At 37.3% G+C, this 23,740-nt stretch overlaps 1 protein-coding gene and 1 non-coding gene across 4 annotated transcripts; one reads left to right on the top strand and one right to left on the bottom strand.

Annotated features, from left to right (window-relative positions):
• Positions 1-9,426: 9,426 nt before the first annotated feature.
• Positions 9,427-9,497, top strand: TRNAG-GCC. The gene has a single exon. It is a non-coding gene; the product is annotated as a tRNA-Gly (tRNA).
• Positions 9,498-13,726: 4,229 nt separating this feature from the next.
• Positions 13,727-23,740, bottom strand: LOC103706914 (protein EMSY-LIKE 4-like). Of its 3 annotated transcripts, none has more exons than XM_008791190.4 (9): positions 23,476-23,740; positions 19,105-19,307; positions 18,793-18,902; positions 18,499-18,673; positions 14,982-15,218; positions 14,652-14,720; positions 14,482-14,536; positions 14,271-14,396; positions 13,727-14,143 (listed from the first exon to the last, which is right to left on the bottom strand). In XM_008791190.4, exons 1-8 carry the CDS (start codon positions 23,501-23,503, stop codon positions 14,272-14,274), a joined length of 1,002 nt encoding a protein of 333 aa, XP_008789412.1. In that variant the 5' UTR covers positions 23,504-23,740; the 3' UTR covers positions 13,727-14,143; position 14,271. The 3 variants fall into 3 exon arrangements, with proteins under 3 accessions (XP_008789412.1, XP_008789421.1, XP_008789403.1); XM_008791199.4 differs by adding an exon at positions 19,405-19,515 and having other exon boundaries at positions 13,727-14,396; positions 23,476-23,726; XM_008791181.4 differs by having other exon boundaries at positions 13,727-14,396.

Genomic DNA, 23,740 nt, shown 5'->3' with positions numbered 1-23,740 from the left:
GACAAATTGCTTTGTTTTTATCTCCCTCCAATTTCGCCTGTTATTGTGAAATTATAACTTTTTTCTCTCTCTTTTTTTTTGTGCCGCTAAGGATAAGTTAAATAACTAGCAGTACTGGACTGTTGATGGCAGTTCTCGTCTTTTACCTCAACCAAAAAAACGAAACTATTAGTGCCAGTTGTAATCTAGAATTGTACATTAACTTTTCTTATTTTTCTTGCTTATTTGTATTTCTTTTCATCCAGCTAAAAAGAAAATCAAGACATAATTTCTGATAGGTTCCAAAAACTTAGATGCTTAATGTGAAGAAAGGAAATTACATAATAATCGTAGAAGTGTATTACAAGTTTGATTTTTATTTCGTCAATAGTATTGTTTACAGATCAAAGTGCAAATGCATGTTCAAATTAATAATCAACTTAAAAGTATCAATTCACAAGTTAGTATGTCTACGAGAGCCACTTTTTGACATGTCAATTGTCTACCCAAATGTTCTTATCAACAAATTACTTTTAGGAGTATTGTAGCTAGAAGAGCAACCAAGTAGCCATATATAGTTACTCCTACATCTAAACAAAAGGTATGATAATTAACAATTATGTGACCAAAGTTCTTTATATGATTTTTAAGCTACTGCTGCTACCTAATGAAAGAGCTTACTTTGCCTGAAAAAACAAAAAAAATACTTAAATATTTATGCAATTTCATTAAATTAGTTTCACATCAATTGATTTCAATGAGACTTTAAATAGCATGCCAATGTATATGTCATTATATCGGAGTAATTCATAATAGAAGAATCAAACCTAGACACATAAAGAGAGCTCAAACTTATCATACTAAGTATCAATCTTACCCAAACTTTTGTTGGTCAAAGCTTAGCTGCACAAGCCGATAAAACATGCTGTCCAAATTTTTTTTGGAGCTGCTCACTTATCCAAAGCCAAGATATTGGGGGCATTAAAAACTTTGGCTCCATCTCTTTGATATTTTATTGCCATACTTATAATCTATCACTAACTTTGCCCACCAACAACCATTTTTGGCAGATGAAGGACTGTGCAAGCAAAAACAATAGCAAAAATTCTTGCACCTTTTCCATTCGGGCAGATAGAGGTAGTTAGCCCAAGGACAGGAGTCCCAAACTTAGGGTAAGGATGTGATCTTGGGGTAGGGCCCCACTGCTCATGTGAACCGGTTGCCTTGGTTGGGCCGCCTAATAGGACACCTAAAAATTGAGTTCGTCGACCGTGATGCTTTGGACCGGCTTGGCCCGTGTCAGACCGGACCTGACCCCAATTCCATGCAGTCAGGGATTAGTCGTACGGCAACTTTGGAGTCATCCCAAGTGTGGGCAGTTCCCACGCACTGTTTGTCCTGTGGTTGGTCCAAAAAATTTAAACAAACAAAGTGGGAATGTAGAAGTTCTGAGAAAATAGTTCAAAGTCACATGACTAGTCTTAGCTTCTACTTTCTAGCAGTTGGAGCGCATGACATAATTCATTGGTTAGTTCTAAGTGGCTACAAGTCCAAATGATAGAAATGATTTATAAAGAAAAGATCCATTGGATTCTTAAACCAAATCTATGGAAGAACCAATGAGAATTTATAAGAGAACAAATAGAGTTGGTTGGTTCTTCTTTTTGAGATCAGTAGATTTGGTTACTTGTATAGAAATCCTCGTGATAGGAAGGAGTTCTGTTGCTACCGATTTCCATATATCAAAGTGGATCATCTCTATTGATCTGCAAAATAATAGGTAGAGAGTGAAAGGCTCGCCGAATTGACTCTGACCAAACTTTCCGATGTTTAAGTCGGTAAAGATTTTATGAATAAAAAATGAATGAGAAAAAAAAATAGAGAGATGAGAGATAGAGTCTCGCGTAGCCAAGTTAATTTTTTGTTCTCTCTTTTAGAAAACCATTCGAATCTATTTATAGCTGGAGTCCGAATCTTATGGAATTTCAAACTAACAAACTTGAAGTACTTCGATGGATTGTTGATGTGGTGTAATAATTCTAAGGATGTGCTGCAAAAACGTAGCGAGTGGTGAGATCAGACACGCTATTGGAAAGGTGGAAGCCGAATTGCCCTCCCACAAAGAAGTTTTGCTCTACACGAGTAAACAATCAAGCTCCACCCAACCCAAATTCTGTGGGAAGAATAAAAGATCTCCATGGTTCTTTTTTCTTTTCTTCCTGCAGCCCAAAAGATAAGATCTAGGTTGGATTTAGACAGGCTGTTAAAAAATATAAACTAGATAGGCCAATATGTCCGATTTCTATAAAATTTTCAGCTCAAATCTAGAGAAATATCCAAATAAGCCTTAAATAAAATAATAAAATTATGGATATCAAGTTCAAAATTCTACATCATAAACCAATTCAGATATCAGACGAGCTCGAAGCATCTGGACCAATTGAGGAAAGGGATGTTGGTTTGGACCATTAGGATCAAGGACTATATCCAGAGACAAGCCAATAAAAAACCATTCTTTAGGTATGGGACCACCCATCGGTCTGATTGGAGAGGAGCAAGCCGATTCCTTGGGCCTGTTATTCGGGGTCCTAAGCTTATCTTCGGTCGCCATCGAGAACACGAAAACATGTCATCAAAGATAGCTTTTCTTCGGTTGGATAGGACATTCAGCTTTTCTTCAGTGACACGTGGAAAAACTTAAGAATGATTTCCTATTAGCCAATCCACATAATTTCTACTAATTACATGGCTAAAAAGTGGATTGTGTATTTGCGTAGAATTAAAGGAAACAGTGGAAAAAAAAAAATAGCTGCCATTAGCCACTCACAACTTTTCTTAACTTGTTTTTCTAAAAAAAACTCCATATATTTTTGTTACGAAAAGCAGCATGGGATAACAAATCAAGTTTGTTTCTAAGATTTCAAATAGCTATCCGAAATTCAAGTTGATTATATTTTCCTTCTTTCTCGAAGAACAATAGAACAATTCTCAATCATGATCCTTGCGGATCAGATTATCTGTATAGGATTAAAAAAAAGGAACCCTAGATATTTGCTATCTTTCTTTTTTAAATGAGACCTCCATTTCAGCTACGATTTTATTAGATATCTTACAACTGGAATATCTCATTTTTTTAATTCGGTTCTTCCACCACCATAAACTCTGATCAGATTCAGGCACATTATATTTTTTATTTATTGGGAGAACTCATGTACTCTCTTGAGGATCCATAAAACAACTCTCACAAGTCTTTCTCTTTTGGAAGATATAGGAGCAAAATAATTAACCTATTGAAATGGAAGATCAAAAAGATACTTCCAATGTCTTATATCTGGATTGATGTTTTTCTTTAGTTAAATTGACCATTACATTTCTTTTAATAGTGTTTGAGAAAAAACGTGGAAGACTCACAGTCACTCTAACTAGTCGTTAGTTGGGAATTCATGCCTAGGTTTAAACTCAGAATCTCTAGTTGGTGAATAGAGAGCTAAGATTGCTAAAACAAATATTAATATAACGGTATTTTGAAAGGAAAAAACTGGTTCAATCACAAATATGAATTGGGTATAGTTCATATGACTCCAGAACCAACAACATGGATTTTCTCTTCTTTTTAGATGCTTTTGAAATTTAAGATATTTGATGTGTTATTAGTGATATTTTTGTGTAATTAAGTATTAATTATGTTGGTAGTGATAGCTTATATCTATTTGTTAATTGATCTTTTACGGCCATAGAGTATGTTGTTGTTGATAAAGTTTTTCTTTGTAAGAAAATAGTGGATGCACCACCTAGTAAATTTAGGTGGTCACATACTTGGAAAACAACATCACCTCCTCACTTGCGAAGGAAAGGTGCAACCACTAGGTTTATCCCAAATTCTGTTTGGCATCAATTCTAGTTCCAGTTTTTTATTTTTTATTTTCAAAACATAAAAATCGAGATAGAAATGGAATTTGGTAACGTAGTTTTTGTTTTTAGTTTTTTGAAAATTCTGTTAGCTTCTAGAAATTATGAAACTAAAAAGGTCAGATTCCTCAAATTTTTGAAAGCAAAAAATACAACCATCCTACCTTTGGCCCACCGTCAACTCTATTATTGACAACAACCACCATCGGCCACAACCGCTCTACCATTAAATACAATCCAAATGACTATCTTGCGGGTTTGAAATTTTAGTTGAAAAAATAGAAACTAATTTTTATTTTATATAAAAATTGGAAATTGGAAATAATGCTAAACACTGTCCTAGTTAATATTTAATTAACCAAATACATAGATGTTCCTTGTTTTGCTCATCATCTAAGTTCAATTTGGACCTAAAGCGCGGAAGCAAGTAATTCTATTAAAAAAACTAGGTTGAGCTAGATCAAATAAACAAAAAAACTGAAAGGTTTCTATTACGGAGTATTTATATTTTTGTTTATCTTTATATGAACTATTGCTATCTAATCCATCAACAAGTAGATGACTTAGATGTTGTCACGCCCCGAACCCGGGGCCCGGGGTGCGAGCAGACGCCGCGCACCTGCAGGGCGAACCCCGCAGGCACGCAAGGCAGATGAATCAGATTCCACATCAATAGCTAAACAAAGATAAATTCCAACTTTCAATTCAAATGTCCATATATACATAAGTCAAAAGAAAAAGTCAATATCTACTAGCTAACTACATCATGATCACTCCACCCCGTAATCCCCATAGTCACATATCATCACCTGTAAAAAATGTAAATAGTAGGAATGAGCTAACAGCTCAGTAGGCAACATCATGCAATAAAGTCATCATATAACATGTCATAATGCATATAAAAGCAGCTAAACTCATAAATCCAAAAATCCACACAATAATCTGTAAACCCGATCCGAGACTCAAAATATCTCAACCGCATGACTACGGCCACATCACCCAGTGGCATGGTTACACCGAAGTGCCAATACAACTATCCGAAGAGCCGCTCCACTGAGCCAACGCACCACTGTGCCGCACCCCCTGGTGCCAAACTCACGCTCCACTGAGCCGCTCCGAAGAGCAAAACGCACCCCTGTGCTGCCACTATTCTATCACCGGTGGTCGCGGTGTCGGAACTAGTTCCTCAGTACAAGTCGACAGGGCCAACGTATCATTCCATTGGCGGGGCCTAGACTATAATCACGCGGATTTTAAAAATCAATAAATCAACTTTCCAAATCAAAGTCATAATCATACTCCCAACAGTAAAGCACATAATAATTTATGAAATTAAATATTTAATTCTAATTCTAACACATATTGCCAATAATAAATTAATAAATCAACATATGCAAGATACATGTTAAAATTCTACTTTAAAGCAACGGTCACCTACCTGGGATCGCTTAAAAAAATTCCTGCCACAGATATCACGAACCCCTGGTTAAACATAAATATTAATTATTTAATTAATTTAGAAACATAATTTAAACTAATTCCAACCCCTTAAATTCCTAAGTTCAAAGATCCAAGAATGGGCCCCTAAGATCAAACATAGACCCTAAAATCAGAACCCTTTAAACCCAAGTCAATTGTGGCCCAACACAGATTAGGCCCAATTGAACCAAACCAGATAACAGGTTCAGATCAGATTTCGGGCCCAACCCAAACCAGCCCACAGATCCAATCAGGCCCAACTCAGCCCACAAACAGGTCCCTAGCCCAACCCAAACCAGGTCTGATCAGACCAGATGAGACTCAAGTCAGACTAACCTAAATTTCTGACTCAGATCCAAACCATAACCCAAATCCATTCACTCAAATCCAGATCAAACCAAATACAAGGATTAGGTGGAACCGGTTCATAATCTAAACCGATTCATGGTTTGATCCCCACTTGAGGCACGGATCTCAAAGCCAGGAAAAACCCAGGCCGAATGAAGAAGAAGAAGAAGAAAGAGAAGAAGAAGAAGGAAGAGAAGAAGAAGAAGAAGAAGAAGAGGGAAAGGAAGAAAAAGGGGGGGGGTGGCGGCCGGTGGTTCCGGTCGGCCCTCGGCGGTCGACCGTGGCCCTCGGCGGCGGCGCTCGGCCAGCCGCCGTCGGCCATCCCCCTTCACAGGCGGCGCCGGACGGGAAGAAGAAGAGAAGAAGAAGGAGAAGAAGAAAGGGAGGAAATAGAGGGAGGAAAGAGAGGGACCGGGGCTGGGAAGCCCGGCCCCCGTTCGCCCACCTCCGGCCGAACCCGTTTCGGCCGGATTGACCCCGGCCGGCCACCGTCGGCCGGCTGCATCTCACAAATCTTCCCCGAAACAGGGGAAGTGCAACCGGTAACATCACTCAATCCTCCCCCCCCCCCCTTAAATCTAAAAAAAGAAACAAATAGGTGATTGTCTTCCTCACCTCCGGTCGTCGACGATGAACCCCGACGGCGTTGGCGGCTCCGGCGATAGTCTCAAGAAGAGGAAAAAATGAAGGGAAAGCTTCAAAATTTCAGAGGAATAGGGGAGGGATCGGGCTGCTCTGAGGGTTTCCTAACCCTCTTCACGAAGAGAGAGAGAGGAAGAGAGGGGGCTTGCGGGGGATTCGCTGGCCGTTCGGCCGGCGTGGTCATCGTGGGGAGACCACGATGACCCAACTGAAGTCGGCACTCCTTGCCGACTTCAGTTCGTTGGGCCCTAGGATGGGCCCAATTCGGGTCTTCACAATGTTTTCCAACTTGACCAGGCAATCAACAGTTTCATGCTCTCATTCCAATGACAAGTATGGTATAAATGTCAAGATGAGCTTAAAAAAAAAGAAAGAATGAAAGCCTAAATTGAAAGCGAACTTAAACCTGACTTGAGAAACCACTGAATAATTCTTAACCTCTAAATCAAAAAACCTAGAGCTGGCCACTATAAAGTTCGAGGGTAAGTCTTGCTGGACGATGACGTGAGATGATCAATTTGGAGTACTTTCATGCATAGAGTTCACCAAATCCAACAGAGAACTAATCCAAATCCAATTCTGGATCCAGGTGTCCTCTCAAAATCTTGACTCCCGATTCTCTTATACAGTAAGGTAGTGGTGTAGCAAAACTTATGCCTTATATATCTAAACCAATCAACAGTAATTTAAATAGTAAATTACAAAAATTCTTATGAAATTAAGGGTAAAGACTTATACCCAATAGTTTGAAAAATCAATATATAGTTACCCTCTTGATGTTTATTTTTATCTAACACTTTAAATCATAACTTAACAGAATGTTGGTAAAACAGTTAACCTTAAATAAGATCCAAATGTCATATCATACAAATTTCAAAAATGACCAAAATAATTTTGAAGTGACATAATAGCCATCTAAGGATACAAAAAAAATGTGTATATCATCATCTCTATTCAAGAGCATTTTTGATCTTTTATATGAGATAAACACAAACCTCAGGACAATTTTTATAATTTACTCTAACTTAAAACATCAATCCAACTGAAAAAAAAATTTCTCTTTTTTTTGGAGGAAACAATCCAACTCAAAATCAACCATAAGTTTGGTCATGCTCATGCTAAACCTAACAAACTAATGGATCGCCGGCCATATGCTATATTCGAATCATGCAGCTCTAGAAACACCTCCTTAATCTCTAGAACAACCATGCTCAAAGAAACATGATCATCTCAGATTTCTTCTGTAATGCACCTTGGACTGTCACGACTGCAAAGCTATTTATCTTTCTACATTTGCTATTAAGCATTAGTAATTTTTTTGCAGTACAGTTCCATGCCAGTTGCCAGAACCCAGCTTTTCTATTTGAAAGGAAACTGTGTTAAACTGTTTTCTAAAGACTGTTGGATAGATTTTGTCTGCTTACATCATTCCAAAAACCTCAAAACTGCTCTTAAAGCATCAAAACATTTCCACATAAGATGCATGTCACCCAGATCTGTAGGCTGTTGTTTGCGTACATAGGGTCCAGTCCAAAGCTTGCAGAAAGTTCATGGATGGTGCAAAACACGCGGTTTTGTGCATGATCTGCTACTGATGGATTCTGTGCACCCATCCATCTGCAGAATGAGTACAAAATTCCACTGTTGCCTGTCTGTACACTTGAAAGAAGTGAGATATGATGCCAACTTGATATCGTACACGCCTCAGAAGGGACACCTTATTCCTTCCTACAAATAATTTTTTATCAACTCTGTTTTCTCTTTTCTAGAAAGCTGATATCTTTCACTTATTCACTCATTTGTTCTTAAGTTATTCATTGGGTTCACCCATTTCTATATCATCCTTCATGCAGTAGCTTTCCTTGATATTAGATGCTAATGTTTGATTTTATTATTCTTACAAACCACCTCCCGAGGGATGCTTATGTCCTGAGTTTCAAGCACATATAAGAATATTTTCTTTTTAAATTATCAAATCCCTTATACATTTTGATTTATAGAACGTGTGGATTTTATATGAAATTAGACCTCAACGTTATGCTTTTGTAGCTTCCACGCTCCATGCAGTGGTGAAACAACTTATCACCAAGGGCTAATGGTACGTACAAAGAATTTTATGGTGTGTTCATTTTTGTTGTTGGCCTCGCATGAAGAACACCGAGCTAATAATGGCTGCAGAGCCATGTAAATGTAACATTCCTCCGAATAGAATCCAATCAAAGCCATAGCCAATTGAACCTTTAAGGAATAGAAAGTAGTTAGGTCGATGATGTATATCAAGCTTTAATGTTCTCTATATGCAGCTTAGCCTATCACATTAGCTAACCATTGATTCCAAAATCTTAAGCCATTAGAGAATGACCAATCTAAATTAAAGATAAACCATAAAATCAAGTAAAATATTTAAGTTTTCAAAAAAAGTTATACTAATTAAACTCTAAAAACATTTAAACATCGGCATAGAACTACTCTACCAGGCAATTAATTAGCCACAGCCAAGCAAAGACGCACCTTGTTATAGGGTTTGCGCATTGTTACAAATCTTGGGCTAGCACAAACATATTCATTTTCTAGATACCAACTATAGACCAATTAATATCGGATACTTGTCAGCAAGGCTACATTTAATTCTTCTGTGATATATTTGACACGCATCCTTATGGTTTTTCACTTTCATTCTTAGTCAAGACATGACTCACTTTGGTGATCTTTGCTAAAGAAAATGCACTCAATCCAATTTACACTAACATGGCATCTTGTGGATTGTCCATGTATCTGCAAATTATTCTTGTCGAAGAAAAATACTACGTATCCATTATGACACCCATGAGTCGCCCAAACATCTGCTAATTAATCTATCCTCTCCTGAATCACATCACCATCTTTTTACCATGCCTGAAAAAGTAATTGACCGAGTAATATGTAAGCAGTATGCAGCATTGTGCTTCATCTAACAACAATGGTGTGATAAGCTCAGCAAATCCCCATTGAAGCAGCATCTTGTGGTTGAAATGAGGTGCAACTATTACGCAGTTAAATTATGAGTTATCAAACATCAAAACAATTACGGCACCAGTGGTCTAGTGGTAGAATAGTACCCTGCCACGGTACAGACCCGGGTTCGATTCCCGGCTGGTGCAATCATAATGCGATATTATTATTTTTTTGCCCTTTTTGTTCAAACTTTCTTTTTTTTTTTTTCAATCAATTCCATTTTGTTTACAACTTTTTGATGCCTGCTTAATGTACACTACAGGCATTTTGTCTTGCCCATTCCCATTCCATGCTAATGTTCCTTGAACATTTGGGGGCTCACAATTCTCATCAAAAGGACCTCTATAGATCATTCATCAACTTCCATTTACTTGTAGAATTGACATTGTATTCACACTTACGAACTTAGTTTTCATCCTCCATATCATGAAAAGCCCACACAAAGTATCTTAGTTGGCTAGAGGCCACCTTTGGTACCCGTATGGATCATTATTTTAGTAAAATCCACATCCCATAAAGACATTTTTTGATTAAGTTGGAGTGGTGGTGCCACCCAATTCATCGAGATAATGTATCAGAAGCTACAACTTCCCATAAAAGACATGTTCTTCATTGCCATATCCTGTTCCAAATCTCCAATCTCCTTTGCCTCTTTGTTTTGGAGACCTACAAGTTTTGTGGAGATCCCACTAATTTGGCCTGAGACCACAATTGCTTGGAGTTAGTGGGGACACATTAGATCCTACTGCCCTCCTGCAAAATAGTTTGAAAAAAATGTAAGAGTGGCGAAACTATCAGCAAAATTGATATTACTCCAACACTACAGACTACCAATTATTTCCGCTTCCTAAAACTGGTACAGAGCTTGGGCTACTAATCCGGGTTTTGTTTGTTTTCTAGCTCTTGGTTGATTCAGGTTGAGGAATCTATACCAGGCTAGAAATTCGCTTGTTGCTTTCAAAGATATCGGGTCCTGGTTTTATCTTTCGGGCAGAAGAAGAATTCACTTTTCTTCACACAAATCTGTATTGGATCCTAGATCTCAAAGCACTCTAAACTCTGCCATTCGCTGTCTGCACTGCTCTCAAAGTGACCGGTAGATCATTCAACAATGGATTCATGCAAAAGGAAGGTGATGCTTCCTAGAAGATATTGGACATGCAAGATGGAAAATGTCATCTATATGGTACTCGCATCATAGTCAAATGTTCATGCCTTTCCAAGTCAATGGTGTTCATCGTTTGATATAGTACTATACAACTAGCTAGATCAGTAGCTTGTTGCTATACTTTTTTTTTTGGCAAATTAAATAGTTTTATAAAAGCAACATTTTGTTTGAAAATTTGTCATCATGAATGACAAAATGGGCCCAATAACTGATGATGCTATAGTGTCATACATTTCATAGCCATTTGACTTATATAAAAATTACGTCACTTCTATCAAAATTATTCGTATTTTTGTAAGCCACAAGCTAAATTTCTGGTAGTCAGTTTCTCGCTAACAACTTAAAATCTCTATAATACTTAATAACTGAGCTCGGTCCACTTGACCGGCCCGGAGGATTCGGTCCAAAAGAAAGAAAAAAATTGCACACATGCCGCACACGTGTGAGGAGAGAAGAGGACTCCCAATGGAAGTCTTGTTCCTCTCGAGTTCATCGGACGAAATCTGGCTCCGTGCCAAATTCCGATCATGGCCGGGTTATATTTAGAGCACCCCCCATCCCTCTTCTACCACTTCGGAGAACCCAGGCTCCGATCAAAGCTCGTCATCGGATTTCTTCGATTTTCGCTCCGAACGCTAGTTGCCATTCGCACTGTCACACGGCCAATCGCCGCTGAAAACTAGCTAAGGATTCAGCCTTCCTCAAGCTACTCTTTTTCTCTTTCTTCTGGGTCTTTAGAGCTCCAATTTCAATTGATGATCACCAGATTTTTGGTGGAAAGGACAACGCCCTATTTCCCTATTTCAGTAGGCCGACACTATTTATACTTATTTCTGGCATATTTTGCCATCGGTGTTTGTCACCAGGGTCTTCCTCCGATCCTGCACGATGGCTAGTGGCCATGACCGGAGCTCCGACCGCCGGAATGCCCTGATTTTCATCGTTTAAGGGGTTGAAACCTTTGTTTTGAGGCTGGTTTGGCATTGTCAACCGCTTGTTGGCCAACTATGGGTCCCTTGAACCTAGGCACGACCTGCAACCATTCTCTCTCCCCCCTTCTTCCTTGGTTAGAGAGAAAAGCTTATTTTCTCTCTTTCTTGATCTTTACTCTCTCTACTCCATTCTTTTTCTCTTTTGTTTTTCTGTCTACCTTGACTTTTTCTCTCTACTCTCTCTTTAGAGTTGTTAGATCCAGTAAGGGACTCCTCGCAGTGATTTTGGATCAACCCTGATGAAGGGCTTTGATCCATAGTAGTCGAACAGCATGCCAGCCCCCACCTTGGCTCTTCTCAGACATTGTTAGATTTGATCACTCTCAATCTTTATTGAACCACCTATATACTAGTCCAAGAATGATCATATAAAGTTTGCCTTGATCGGACCGATCAGGTATCAGACACTCCTGCTTAGTCAGCCTTATTAGGATGCTGGAATTAAAGTTTTATTTTTAAGTAATTATGATGAAATTTTAATAAAAATATAATTTTTGAATATTAAGCTTTGGGAGGGATCTTTAGAATTAATTGAATCTCTTAATTGGATTACTCTTGCAAAATAAGTAATGTAACTCTTTTTCTAGATTTATCGGCAAATTATAAATATTTTCTGAATCAAATTATTCCTAATTTATAAACTTGATACACTGTGTTTTATTATTATATATGTATTTTCTAAAATATTATATAATTCTTGATCAAACATATTGACTATGCTCGATTGATTTCAATGTCGTATGGTTTTATATATATTGCAATTTGGAACACTAAAGATGTTTTTGAGAAAAAGAGTTTTAATTCAAAACAGATTTGAATTCGCAGCCAGACTATAACCTACCGGTAGGGTTGTATATTAGTACTTCGATACCTTGCCAGTAGAGATTGTATATTGGCACTTCGATATACTGCCAATGAGGATTGTACGTTGGCACTTTGATATCCCAGTAAGGATTGTACGCTAGCACTTAGATATCCTATCGGTGGGAGTTGTGTGTTGGCATTTCGATACCCTGCTAGTGAGGATTATTGCATTGGCACTTTGATACCCTGCTATTGGGGGTTATGCGGTGGCACTTTGATGCTATCATAGTTTTTGGTTGTCAAAATAAACTTGATATTTGAAAAATATAATTTATGAATAAAATAAAATTCTACTTTTTGGTTTTATATTGATATGCTTTGCATGTTGAGTTTCAACATATTATTATTATTATATTGAATGAATTATCTAGCTAAAATATTCATTGCTTACTAAGTTGTCTAGCTCATTATTCTATATTCTACTACTTTTACAGGTTCAGAGAATTAGTTTAATTCAGAGATTTATTATAAGAGAGAGATTAGAGACAAGATTTATCTAGACTAAATTTTTGTTAAAATTGATGCAAAATTTTAAAACATTATTAATTTTATAAGACATTCAATTTTTGATTTAATTATTTAATTAAATTTAAATATCAATTGTTTAAATTTATTTTATTGCTTGATTATGTCTTGCATGCTCATAGAAATAGTTTTCTATAAATGCGCAAGCTGGTGTCTTTTTTCTATAAATGCGCAAGCTGGTAGACACGCCCTAGCTCGTAATTTTAAGTGTGCAAGTAGAAAGTGGAATCTGCCATTTCTGAAAATAAAAATAGACCAACGGTGATTATAATTTTAGCATCCATTTAAAACATTCAAGATTATAGTTTTAGCTTCCATTCAAAATAGGTAAAATGGATAAAGATATAAACTATTTATTATTCTTTACTTTTCCAACATACGATTACGTTGAGTCCTTTTAAACTACGAAGCCGCCCGCAGTAACCTTCAATGTTGTAATGGCTTTAAAATTTATGCTCCACTTAAAGCAGTCAACTAAGATAAAACTCATAAAATGCAAGAACCCTAGTATGGGAAATTGCACATAGATGGAGCGAATAATCATGCAGCTTACTGCTGCGAGAGGTCTTCACCTGCCGAACAGACCCCTCTAGGGTATGTACTTAATTACGACGGAGGTGAACAACAATACAACAGAAGAGAAGCTGACACAACTTCCCATCGTCATCTCTGGTGCTCTTACGCCTTTATCTATAGCACACGAAAATTTTTGTTTCCCATTCACATGAAAACAAGACTTCCTAAAACCTGAATAATTCTTCGACGCACCTTACAAAATTCATGATGCGATCCACCCTTTCAGTTCAGCGAAATTAGGCACTACAAATTGAATAAAACAGACACTGTTGATCATGTACTGAAACTATTTATCAATATACAAATGTTTCGTACAAGTACCTAGAACAACCCTCACTATGCAAAAGTATATTACATTAACTGCAATGAAGTGCCCCGAGACAACCAGAATATCTGTTAATACTATGATAAGTCTAACTACACAAAAAGAAGGCTCCATTCATTCTCCAGCCCTTCAGAGAAGAGAAACAAACTCCAAAATAGGGATCAGGAGAAGACATCAACTTGGAAGCAAAACGCCATATAAGAGAATATGGACAGAGTGCAACAATTTTATCATATACAAATGGTGTTAGTAGAAGAAAGAAGACAGCTAACGCTTACCACCATTCCCTGAGAGCAGGCAAATGAGACAAGTTCAAATGCAGAGATGGATATCCATGTCAATCTGGCATCATTTAAACCCAACAAAACAAGGATGAAGCCCCATGTTATGGTATTTCAGTAACCCTGGTTATACTCATCATCTTGCAGATCAATGCACGGGATTCCCATTCTTCTAGTGTGGTCCTTACCTTATCCTTCACTGTAGTAGCTTCTTGTCCTATCAAACTGCTTGTGAACAGCATTATAAAGTCCATGTCCATTCCTCTTCGGCTCCCTGCTAGAGTACTGATGCTGTCTTCGATTTGGTGAGTCATCTGGGTGCAAAAACCTTCACTTGTAAATGTGATCACCAAAGATTTTAGTAACATAACAAGGTTATATTAGTTATTGGTTCATCACCATCTGATACATCTGCAAGCTTTCCGATTGCTTCCAGAAGCGCTCTTTCTTGATCCTACTCCAGAATTACATAATGAAGTATTATTAGGATCCGAAAGCCGAGTCTGAATTGAACATGCAGGCCAGTAAGGAAAATACGAAATGACATGTTGGAATTGTTTTCAACTTACTCTGAGCATTACTTTTGCCTTCTCTACCTGAGCTGGATCAGGGTTCTCTACTCCACAAACCCTCTCAACCTATGAAACAAAAAGGTAGAATGAAAGAAAACACCAGCACTTTCAAACAAGTTAATACAACATGCTTGGAAGCATTTTCACACATACTGCATATATGCAGTCACTAAATTAAAGTGCAGAATCCATTTTGGAAAATGTAAATGATACCCCTAACGCAAGTACGCCCTCTTCCCCAGGAAAACACCTAATCCTTCAAACTCTATTCATGCTGGAAAACTTTCCATGTTAAGTTCACTATTATGTTGGATATCATTCACTCACCTCATGTATAAGCTTGTCCGTTGCACGAATCTCGATTGTCTCTGATCCAGGTTTTAAATTTTCAGCCCCTGAGTGAACAAAACCCTTCTTGGATGTCTGAACGATCAGAGACCCTCTTGCTTTCCCAGTGTTTGGAGCATGCTTGTTTTGATGAACAGGCATTGGAGGTTGTCCGGCATGCCCTTGAGAGGAAAAAACGGATGCTTTGTTGCTCCACTGATCTTCTCTAGCATGTGTCTGGTCATAAAGATGTAGGAGTTCAGCACGCAATATTTTCTAAAACATCACTCTAGAATTTCTAAAAACATTTTAAAGATATATGAGAATATGAATACAAAAGATAATAAAGAGAACTTATTCATCGCAATTGCATAACTGAAACATGAAGTATTTTTTAAAAAATATCACTCTTTAATTTCTCAAAACATTTTAGAAGATATACGAGAATATGAATACAAAAGATAATAACGAGAACTCGTTCATCGCAACTGCATAACTGTCCCAAGACATAAAAGACAATTTCAAACACCTCACTTGGTGCTTCTATTAAATAGAACTTCCTATGAAGCCAAAAATTTAACTAAATGAGTTCAGACAACAGAACAGCACAGGTAAATCCTGAAAATGATATGTTGAAACTGCATTTAGATCTAAAAGATACTGAATTTGTTAGGAAGTTTCCCAGTCCACTTAAAAAACAAGTATGGTGGGATATATTACTGTAGACTCCAGGTTTAGGCAAATATGAAGATAGAAAACAAACCCGAACAAAGAATTTTCGACAAAATATCTCTTTGGATAACACAATTTTTTTATCCTACTCTAATATAGTTTTTTTTAGAGCAGAAAAGTTACACAGGCCAAGAACAGACACAACCAGAGGAATCTGAGAACAAATTATCACGGAGAGGCATAGGTATGGAAGCAAAAGAGTTCCAAGTCACATCACCTGAATGGGTTGGCCACAATGATGCCACGCAATCTGCCATGCTATTTGATTCCCAAAAGATATGTTTAACTTCGAAGGTCACCAAGGATGTGATAATCTTCTGAATATCCGCTAAGCGTAGAAGAGTACCAACAGACCGAGCAGTACAGCCCATGATCCAACTAACAAACGGTCTTAAATTCTCCCTCGAGAATAGCCTTCCTTGCCCCTAGGGCAGATGTGGCATAGACAAGCCCTTCCTATGCTCCTCTCAACTCAGCCAATGGTACGGAGATGTCAAATAGCTGCGACACTCCCATGGCAATCAATAGAGTTTGGCCCTTTGATGACAAAACCTACACTCCCACTGACACCCTCACTCACCACACTACCGTCAAAGTTGGTCTTAATGAAACAAGGGGGTGGGGGCTCCCAAGTGAAATGAAACACTCTATAAGGTGCTGAAGCAGCAAGGATAGGAGCCCCAGATTTCCCCTACCATCACAAATCCCCCAGGTGACTGTGCACGAGTGAGTTCATCTGCTTGTGTAGATGCTTTCAAAAGGATCATCACTGGACCAAGCCTAATAGAGTTCACTATAGTCACTAAATCCAAGCACAGTACAAGCACAGGACAATAAACTTCACAATGTTCTTTTCTTTTCTCTGAAAATATCTTCCATACACTCAAGTGAAAATGCCTTGGCTTACACTGCTACTTCTGTAAGCACGCCCTTAAATATATTAGTAAAAAATCAACTGATAATCTTATCACAACTCTCTAGAGTCAGCGACTAAACCATATGGAGCTTTCATGCCTTACTCCTGATATGGCAGCCTCAGTCCATAATCTGATGTCGTATCCTTTCACAGCTTTTTCATGAAGTTTCCATGTAAATTAAATCTTCCCCTCCTCACCTCCTCTGTCCCAACCCGCCAGACACAAAGCCCCTTTCCCTAATAAGCCACCTCAAATATTTGGTGCATGCAACCCCACCCTCCAGACACAAAGCCCCTTTCCCTAACAAGCCACCTCAAATATTTGGTGCATGCAACCCCACCATCCATGCTAGCCCTATGTTCATAAGATAAACGTTGACACTACAAGTGCATGATATAAAATTTAAGTTCAAGAAACATCACAAGAATTCAAAGGCATTTTGCTGCAACGATCAGAAACAAGCATCAGCATATTCAATACAAGCTTAACATACTGATGCAGGAAACATAGAACCCAATAGATAAAACATAAAGGCACTGAGAAAAGGTCATTTCACAAGATGATTGAAACACATATAGCAAGTTCTAGTAGATTCTGATCATGACATTAGATGGATTTCTGCAATCAGAATACATGAAAGTCAAACAAGATTTTAAAATTTCCAACTTACACATTGAAACAGAGAGATCATATATAAAAGAGTGTCTCCCAAAGTAGGATTTAAACTTCAACTTCACCTCTGCTATGTATTTTTGATAACAACGCATGCAAAACCTGAATGCATAATCACCAAACCCCAAAGGAGGAACTAAAATCAATATACATTGAATTTTTGGGGAAGGGGATCCTCAGCTATGAAATCATGTGAATGAATCAAATAGACTAGAATTAAGCCCATGAAATGCATGTGCCAGGGTGGAATAAGATAGAAAAAATGAAATGGGATGGAGTCTCTTGGAAAAACAATAACATAATTATAAAAAAAAGGGTTGTAGGTGTGGAGGGGCGGCGTGCATCTATAACAGCATTATGAAACATAAAAACAACCTCTTTGCATGTGAGAATAAGGCTGCATACATCTAACTTTGGACCCCACAATGGCAGAAGCCTTGTGCACTGGGTCACCCTTATTTTAGGTGTGGAAGGGCTAGAGCCCGGAGTTGAGTATTCTGGTAAAAAAATTGACAGAAACTTAAAGGTTTGAAATTTATAAACACAAACACACATAAATAAATAAATAAATAAAAGCTAGAGCTGACAAGAGTGTTGGCCCATGTGAAGTGGTACTTGATAGGATGGGATGCAACCCCAGAAGCTCCATTAATAGTAGATAAAAGGTATAAAAAAATTCAAATTTCCTTGGATGACAATAAACCATGACTTTTTTTCAAAATAATTCACAAACAGGAAGCAAAAAAGCAATCTATTTGACTTAGCCTTGGTGGTTCTTCTCTGCCTTTGATTTCATACATGATTTCTACCAAAGTCTCCATAGGAATACCCTTGTATGTTTATGTTCTAAACATACATACATCTATGCATGATTGCATGCATACACATGAACATACAACATCCGAACACACTTACGTACATATAATCTTGTATTTGCATCTAATTCTAATCTGTTGTAAACATGACTACAACTCTGCCATTCCAAATTTCACCAGGAATCCTGCTCAGTATTTGATTGCTGTTAATGAAATAAAAAATACAAAGGATTAACATCTTGCACATATTATACAAGGTATATAAAATTTTATACTTTATCAGAAAATTGCACTCAACTAAGAATCAAGGTAAAATAGACATAAAGAGAATCATAAAGTCTAAAAACAATTCAGAAGTCTAACAAATGCACTAGTACTCACCAGTGAAGGAATAGCTGTTGGCGAGGGTTGAGCGCGGGGTGGGTATTTTGGGGATAGTGAAACAGCCATATGCCCAGGTTTCAACTTTTTACGAGATACATGACTGATGGAATTCGGATCAAAACCAGAAGGATTCATTGCTGTCATTTCAGCATCAGTATTCTTATGCCATTCCCTGGTTCAGTTCAATTGAAAATTTCAACCAATAAACCAACATGGAGAAGCCATCATTACTCAGAAGTCCATAAATCAGTCATATAGATGGAACAATGAAACATAATAAAAATAACCCACCTTATGGACTTAATTGAATCATCTGAATTGATTTTCCCCAAAATTTCTCTGTGCTCAGCATCAGAAACCCTAAGTTCCTTCCTTAGATCTGATATTAGTCCTTCCTTACCCTACAAAGAGATATGCAGGAAATAAATCGAGAAAGAAAAACAATAATGGGAAAATCATACAGAAACCATAATCAAACATTTAACTGAAACGTAAGGAAGAGATTTTAGCAACAATCATGTAAATATCTCTATTTATGTATAAGGATTAAGGAACTTTTAAAAGTATGATGTTAAAGAAGCATATCAAGGTGGTGGGAAGTACCCATGACAGAACATCAGATTGAGCAATAAAGGCTCTTAAAACAGCATCATATGCCTCAGTTTCTATGCAGTGAATTTGAACTTCCATGTCTGCTAGATCTGTCTCATGAGATACTGGTCCAGAAGAAGTCCTCATAGGTCCTGAATAAACAACCCCCCTAGAATCCCGAATGATGCAGTGATTGGGAAGATCATCATCAGTTCCTGTTACATATATGGAAAAAATGATGAGGTTGTGCACATAAGTTGTCTTTAATATGGTGGCACTGGAAACCAAAAGGATCACAAGATAGAATCTGACCGTAAACATCCAAACTTCAAATGCATACAAAAGGTTGAACTGATGAGAGTTGAAGATGCAAGAATTTTATAATAACATAGAAGGTCATCCACAAATCCCAAGGCATGATGTCTGATAAATGGGTAACCACATAGTCATTGCTTGAGAAGACTCCACACTGATAATTTTCAAAACAAGGCATATGCATAGCCACTATTGCAACCATCAGAACATGTTTAAACATAAAAACAACTCAACATGTAAATGGCATCCCAGAATTGCAATTAAATTTCTTTATCACTTAACATAAAGAACAATGATCTTTTTTTCCATGAACATGTTGCAACAAATTGGAGCATACCACTGCAAGAAGATTTCCTAAAAATTCAAGTAACAATTTGAAAAACCAAACTATTGCGAGCAAGTTTCCAGAGAAACCTTATTTTGCACGAGGTTTTTAAGTGTCACAAAGAAGTTATTATGAAGTCAGCCACCTGTCTGACATGCTAATGGAAAGCAAGGTTCCCCACAAGAAGAAAAGGCCAACTCAGGTAGTTAGCGAGCAAGTTTCCAGAGAAACCTTATTTTGCACGAGGTTTTTTAAGCGTCACAAAGAAGTTATTATGAAGTCAGCCATCTATCTGACATGCTAATGGAAAGCAAGGTTCCCCACAAGAAGAAAAAGCCAACTCAGGTAGTTCTCCACAAGCTCTATTGGCAATCCAATAAGTAGCCTTTGCACTACTAACAATAGTCAATAACTCAAAACAAATTAAGCATCTTATGTTAGAAATATTCTTTTGTTATCCAAATTCTCTTAAATGCTATCAAGAGAGAGTCAACCCGAGCGGTGGGGGGATGACATGAACGAGCGCTTCCTCGATATACGCACCTTTTATGTGGAAATAGCAAAGGAATTCTCCTAATAGAACATGTAGAAATAGTAAGACCCATTGTTTGTTACCTTTCTTTCATAAGCAAAAGATGTCATCCAAACTTTTGCTAAATTTGCAAGATATTTTCCCAACTCCAAATGTTTCCCACCAGCCAAATTTTCGGGAGCACCAATCTTGTGAGTACAGTCAACCTTGACTATGTTACTCCTTGGACTGCCCAGTGAAGAATTTATAATTAGTTAAAATCAACATGTTCCACAAAAGCCTTCCCATCGAGGCGATGACAAGTTATCAAATGAAGAAGCCTAAATCCTAATCCTTAGGTGGCTACAATAAAAAATTTCAGTTTTTCAAGGCTTTACATAAACAAGCTGGTAGGCTCATAAGAATATTCAGTATGAGTAAACACAGTTTATATCTTTAATAGCATGAAATCTTTTTGGCTTATGAAATGAAAAATGAGTGAAAAATGTTCAAGCCCCAGCTCAAAATTGTAGGATGAAATTAATCCAATTTCAATGGGAAGACATGGTTTCAGAAATCAATTTACTAATTGTGAGTTAATTTTAATTTACTACCACCATATTTACAAATCCGTGTATCGATGATCAGCAATTAACTGGATTTTAACTTCTTTAAATTAAGATTGAATTTCAATATACACATGTCAAGTATTTCATCAAGACCCATTTTTCAAAATTTTAGGGTATATATAACTTGATAGACATAACTAAAGCAACTTATTTTTGCAGATCATTTTTAAGATATATTTAGTATGTTATAATCTAATGTTGAGTCACTGATGTGGCTTTTCATAATCATGTGAACAGCAAGTGAGCCATGCACGTACTTTAGCTCCAATACGGTTACAGTTTTTCTTTTAAGTAGGAAATTCCAGAGGAAGATTAGTTTAATAACTAAGTTTATATTTATTGTAAGAGACTGTATCAATATATAAATATATGCAAACACAATCAGGGTGATGGATTTGTTTCAGATTTGCAATCGAACTTTTAAATATTAGACCCTCTGTCTCTCGATGGTGTGGCGTCATAACTTAGGTGCTGGTTCCATCAACACCAGGGATGATTTCTTAGGCCCTTTATGGCCCACAAATATAACCTACTTTACACTTTCACACATTATATGCTGTTAAGTTCTTTTCCGTCCCCTCCTTCCCCTCAAAACTAGATTCATACAAAATCCTAGCTAACCATCAATCTAGATTCTAGGATCACCTTACCTGACTCATTGACTAAAATTACAAACAACTTCCTGCAAACTACTTGCTTGTCACACATTTAAACAGAATTTCAGCTTTCCCAGAAAACAGAATCAAAAACCCCCTCTGCACATCAATAAGATAAGAAGGACCCTTTTCTAAATAAAAGAAGGACTAAAATGCCCCGCCATATTTTGATAGACTTCACCTTTATCATTATCATTATAAAAGAAGAGATAGGGCTTTAGACAAATTTCTGGTTCTTTTTATTTTTTTCACTTAATGCAAAGGTAGACTCTACACCTCATATTTCGGAACTCAAGCTTAAGGATCTGCCATCATGATCACTTATTTTGACCCCGATCTGCGCTAGTTCTTTTCTCCAAACCTGACATGATAGCAGATTTTTCCACTTAACATTCAGTCATTAAGATCACAACTCAATACTTAACTTATTTGCAATTTACTTTTATCTATGAGAAATGTGCCGTTGATCAGATGTAATATATTAGTCTGTCTGTTTCCACTATCATAACTTTACAACACAAACATTATCACTTAACATTCTTAACTATCAATAAAATTCAAAACTACATTCAGTCATGAAGATCATATCTCAATAGTCAACTTATTAATCATTTACCTTTATCTATGGCAAATGTGCCATTGACCATATGTAGTATATCAGTCTGTTTCCACTACCATAACTTTACAACACAAACATCGTCACTTAACATTCCCAATGAAAACTCAAAACTACATACATACAGGTCAATACACATCCAGACATAAATGAAAAAGTCAGACAATCCTAGGTTTAGGAACTCAATTAATATAACACCACTTACCATATTTGAGATAACAACTCATACCATGCCAAATCAAAATATGTCTGCTCCCCCCCATATGGATTTCCATGTGTCAATATCACTATTACAATTTACATGCAAGAAACATACCATCAAAACGTGAATCTACCACTTATGAATTACTTGTATCTCCACAAGTTCACTACATAATTATCAGGAGTTCATGAAAGGAAAGACGATCCATCTCAAACCATAAATTATGAAGTAAACACCATCATGAAAGATCTTTGCAGAAATGGGCGGTAAGCTAGGGGGAGAAAAGAAAATAATTACACTGGAAATCTTTGGATGAGAAAAACAAAGAATGTTTGCTGAAAAAATATTACACAATGTCCATGAAGGTACCAATAAGAGTCCAAGTCAAAAATACAAACATAAACTGGTATCCATACACATATATGGGAATAATTAACAACCCCGAACAACCTTTGAATAGTGAAAAAAACAAAATACAATCATAGTGCAATATAGCATATGGATGAACTATCGTCTTAAAATAATTTGATCAAGCTTTTGAGGACTGGTCTAGATAAAACCATCAATCCAGTCAAACTTGCATTTGGTGCATGAGTTGCGCTAAGGTCCAACTTCATGAAGATATATTATCCATCGAAATGATATGATTGCTACTCTGATGATTAATTTTAACAGAAAAACTAAATAGAACGTAGCTACAAAGTCCAGTTCGATGCATCCAAACCTTCAGTTTCGATTTATTCACACTTTTGTATAAATCACGAAAACCAGTACCACATCTTCCAAACCCTAGAACTCCTGTATCAAGATATAATAAAATGCAAACATAATGACATTCTCATCCTTTCCAGCTCGCTTACGATTCAAGAAACCCAAAGATACCTCCAAATCTTGATAACCATATCTCGAACCCTCCTCCATCATTAAAACCCTAACCCTTCAATCCCATCGAGAATGCATCAAAAAATCCTACTTCGACTTTAAAGGATCCCAAAACCGAAAAACCCTAAAAACAAACAAAATCATGCAAAAACCCCAAAAAAGACAAATGAGTCCAACAAAAGACGAAGAAATCCACGGAAAAAAGGATAAAAAAGAAAAATCCTCAAGACTTGAAGACGAGAGATACCGCTGCTGTCGTCCTTCAAATACTCCATCAAGCGAAGAAAGACGAAGAGCGACCGGAAATCCGATCATGAAGGAAGGCTCCAACCGGAGGAGACGTCAGAAATCTCGTTCCGGCGAGATTCTCCGCCCGTCAGTCCCCGGAAAAGTAGAACGGAAATCGAAAAGAAAACCCTAATGCCGTCGCCGTTGCGCCAGAGGAAGATACCGTCGTCGAGAAGAAATGAACCGAACCGAAAGAAGATGGTATGTTGCCCCTCGGCCTTCAT

The sequence above is a fragment of the Phoenix dactylifera genome, chromosome 8 (assembly GCF_009389715.1).
Source record: "Phoenix dactylifera cultivar Barhee BC4 chromosome 8, palm_55x_up_171113_PBpolish2nd_filt_p, whole genome shotgun sequence".
Lineage (NCBI taxonomy): Eukaryota > Viridiplantae > Streptophyta > Magnoliopsida > Arecales > Arecaceae > Phoenix > Phoenix dactylifera.
This window is presented reverse-complemented; position numbering and strand designations above follow the sequence as displayed.

Excerpts from the sequence above, each read along its gene's own strand:
- LOC103706914 (XM_008791181.4), bottom strand. The coding sequence starts at position 23,503 with ATGGAGTATTTGAAGGACGACAGCAGCG. Across the intron at positions 18,674-18,792 it reads GATTCAATTAAGTCCATAAG|GGAATGGCATAAGAATACTG; the intron begins GTGGGTTATTTT and ends GAACTGAACCAG. Across the intron at positions 15,219-18,498 it reads CAACAGCTATTCCTTCACTG|ACACATGCTAGAGAAGATCA; the intron begins GTGAGTACTAGT and ends CTTTATGACCAG.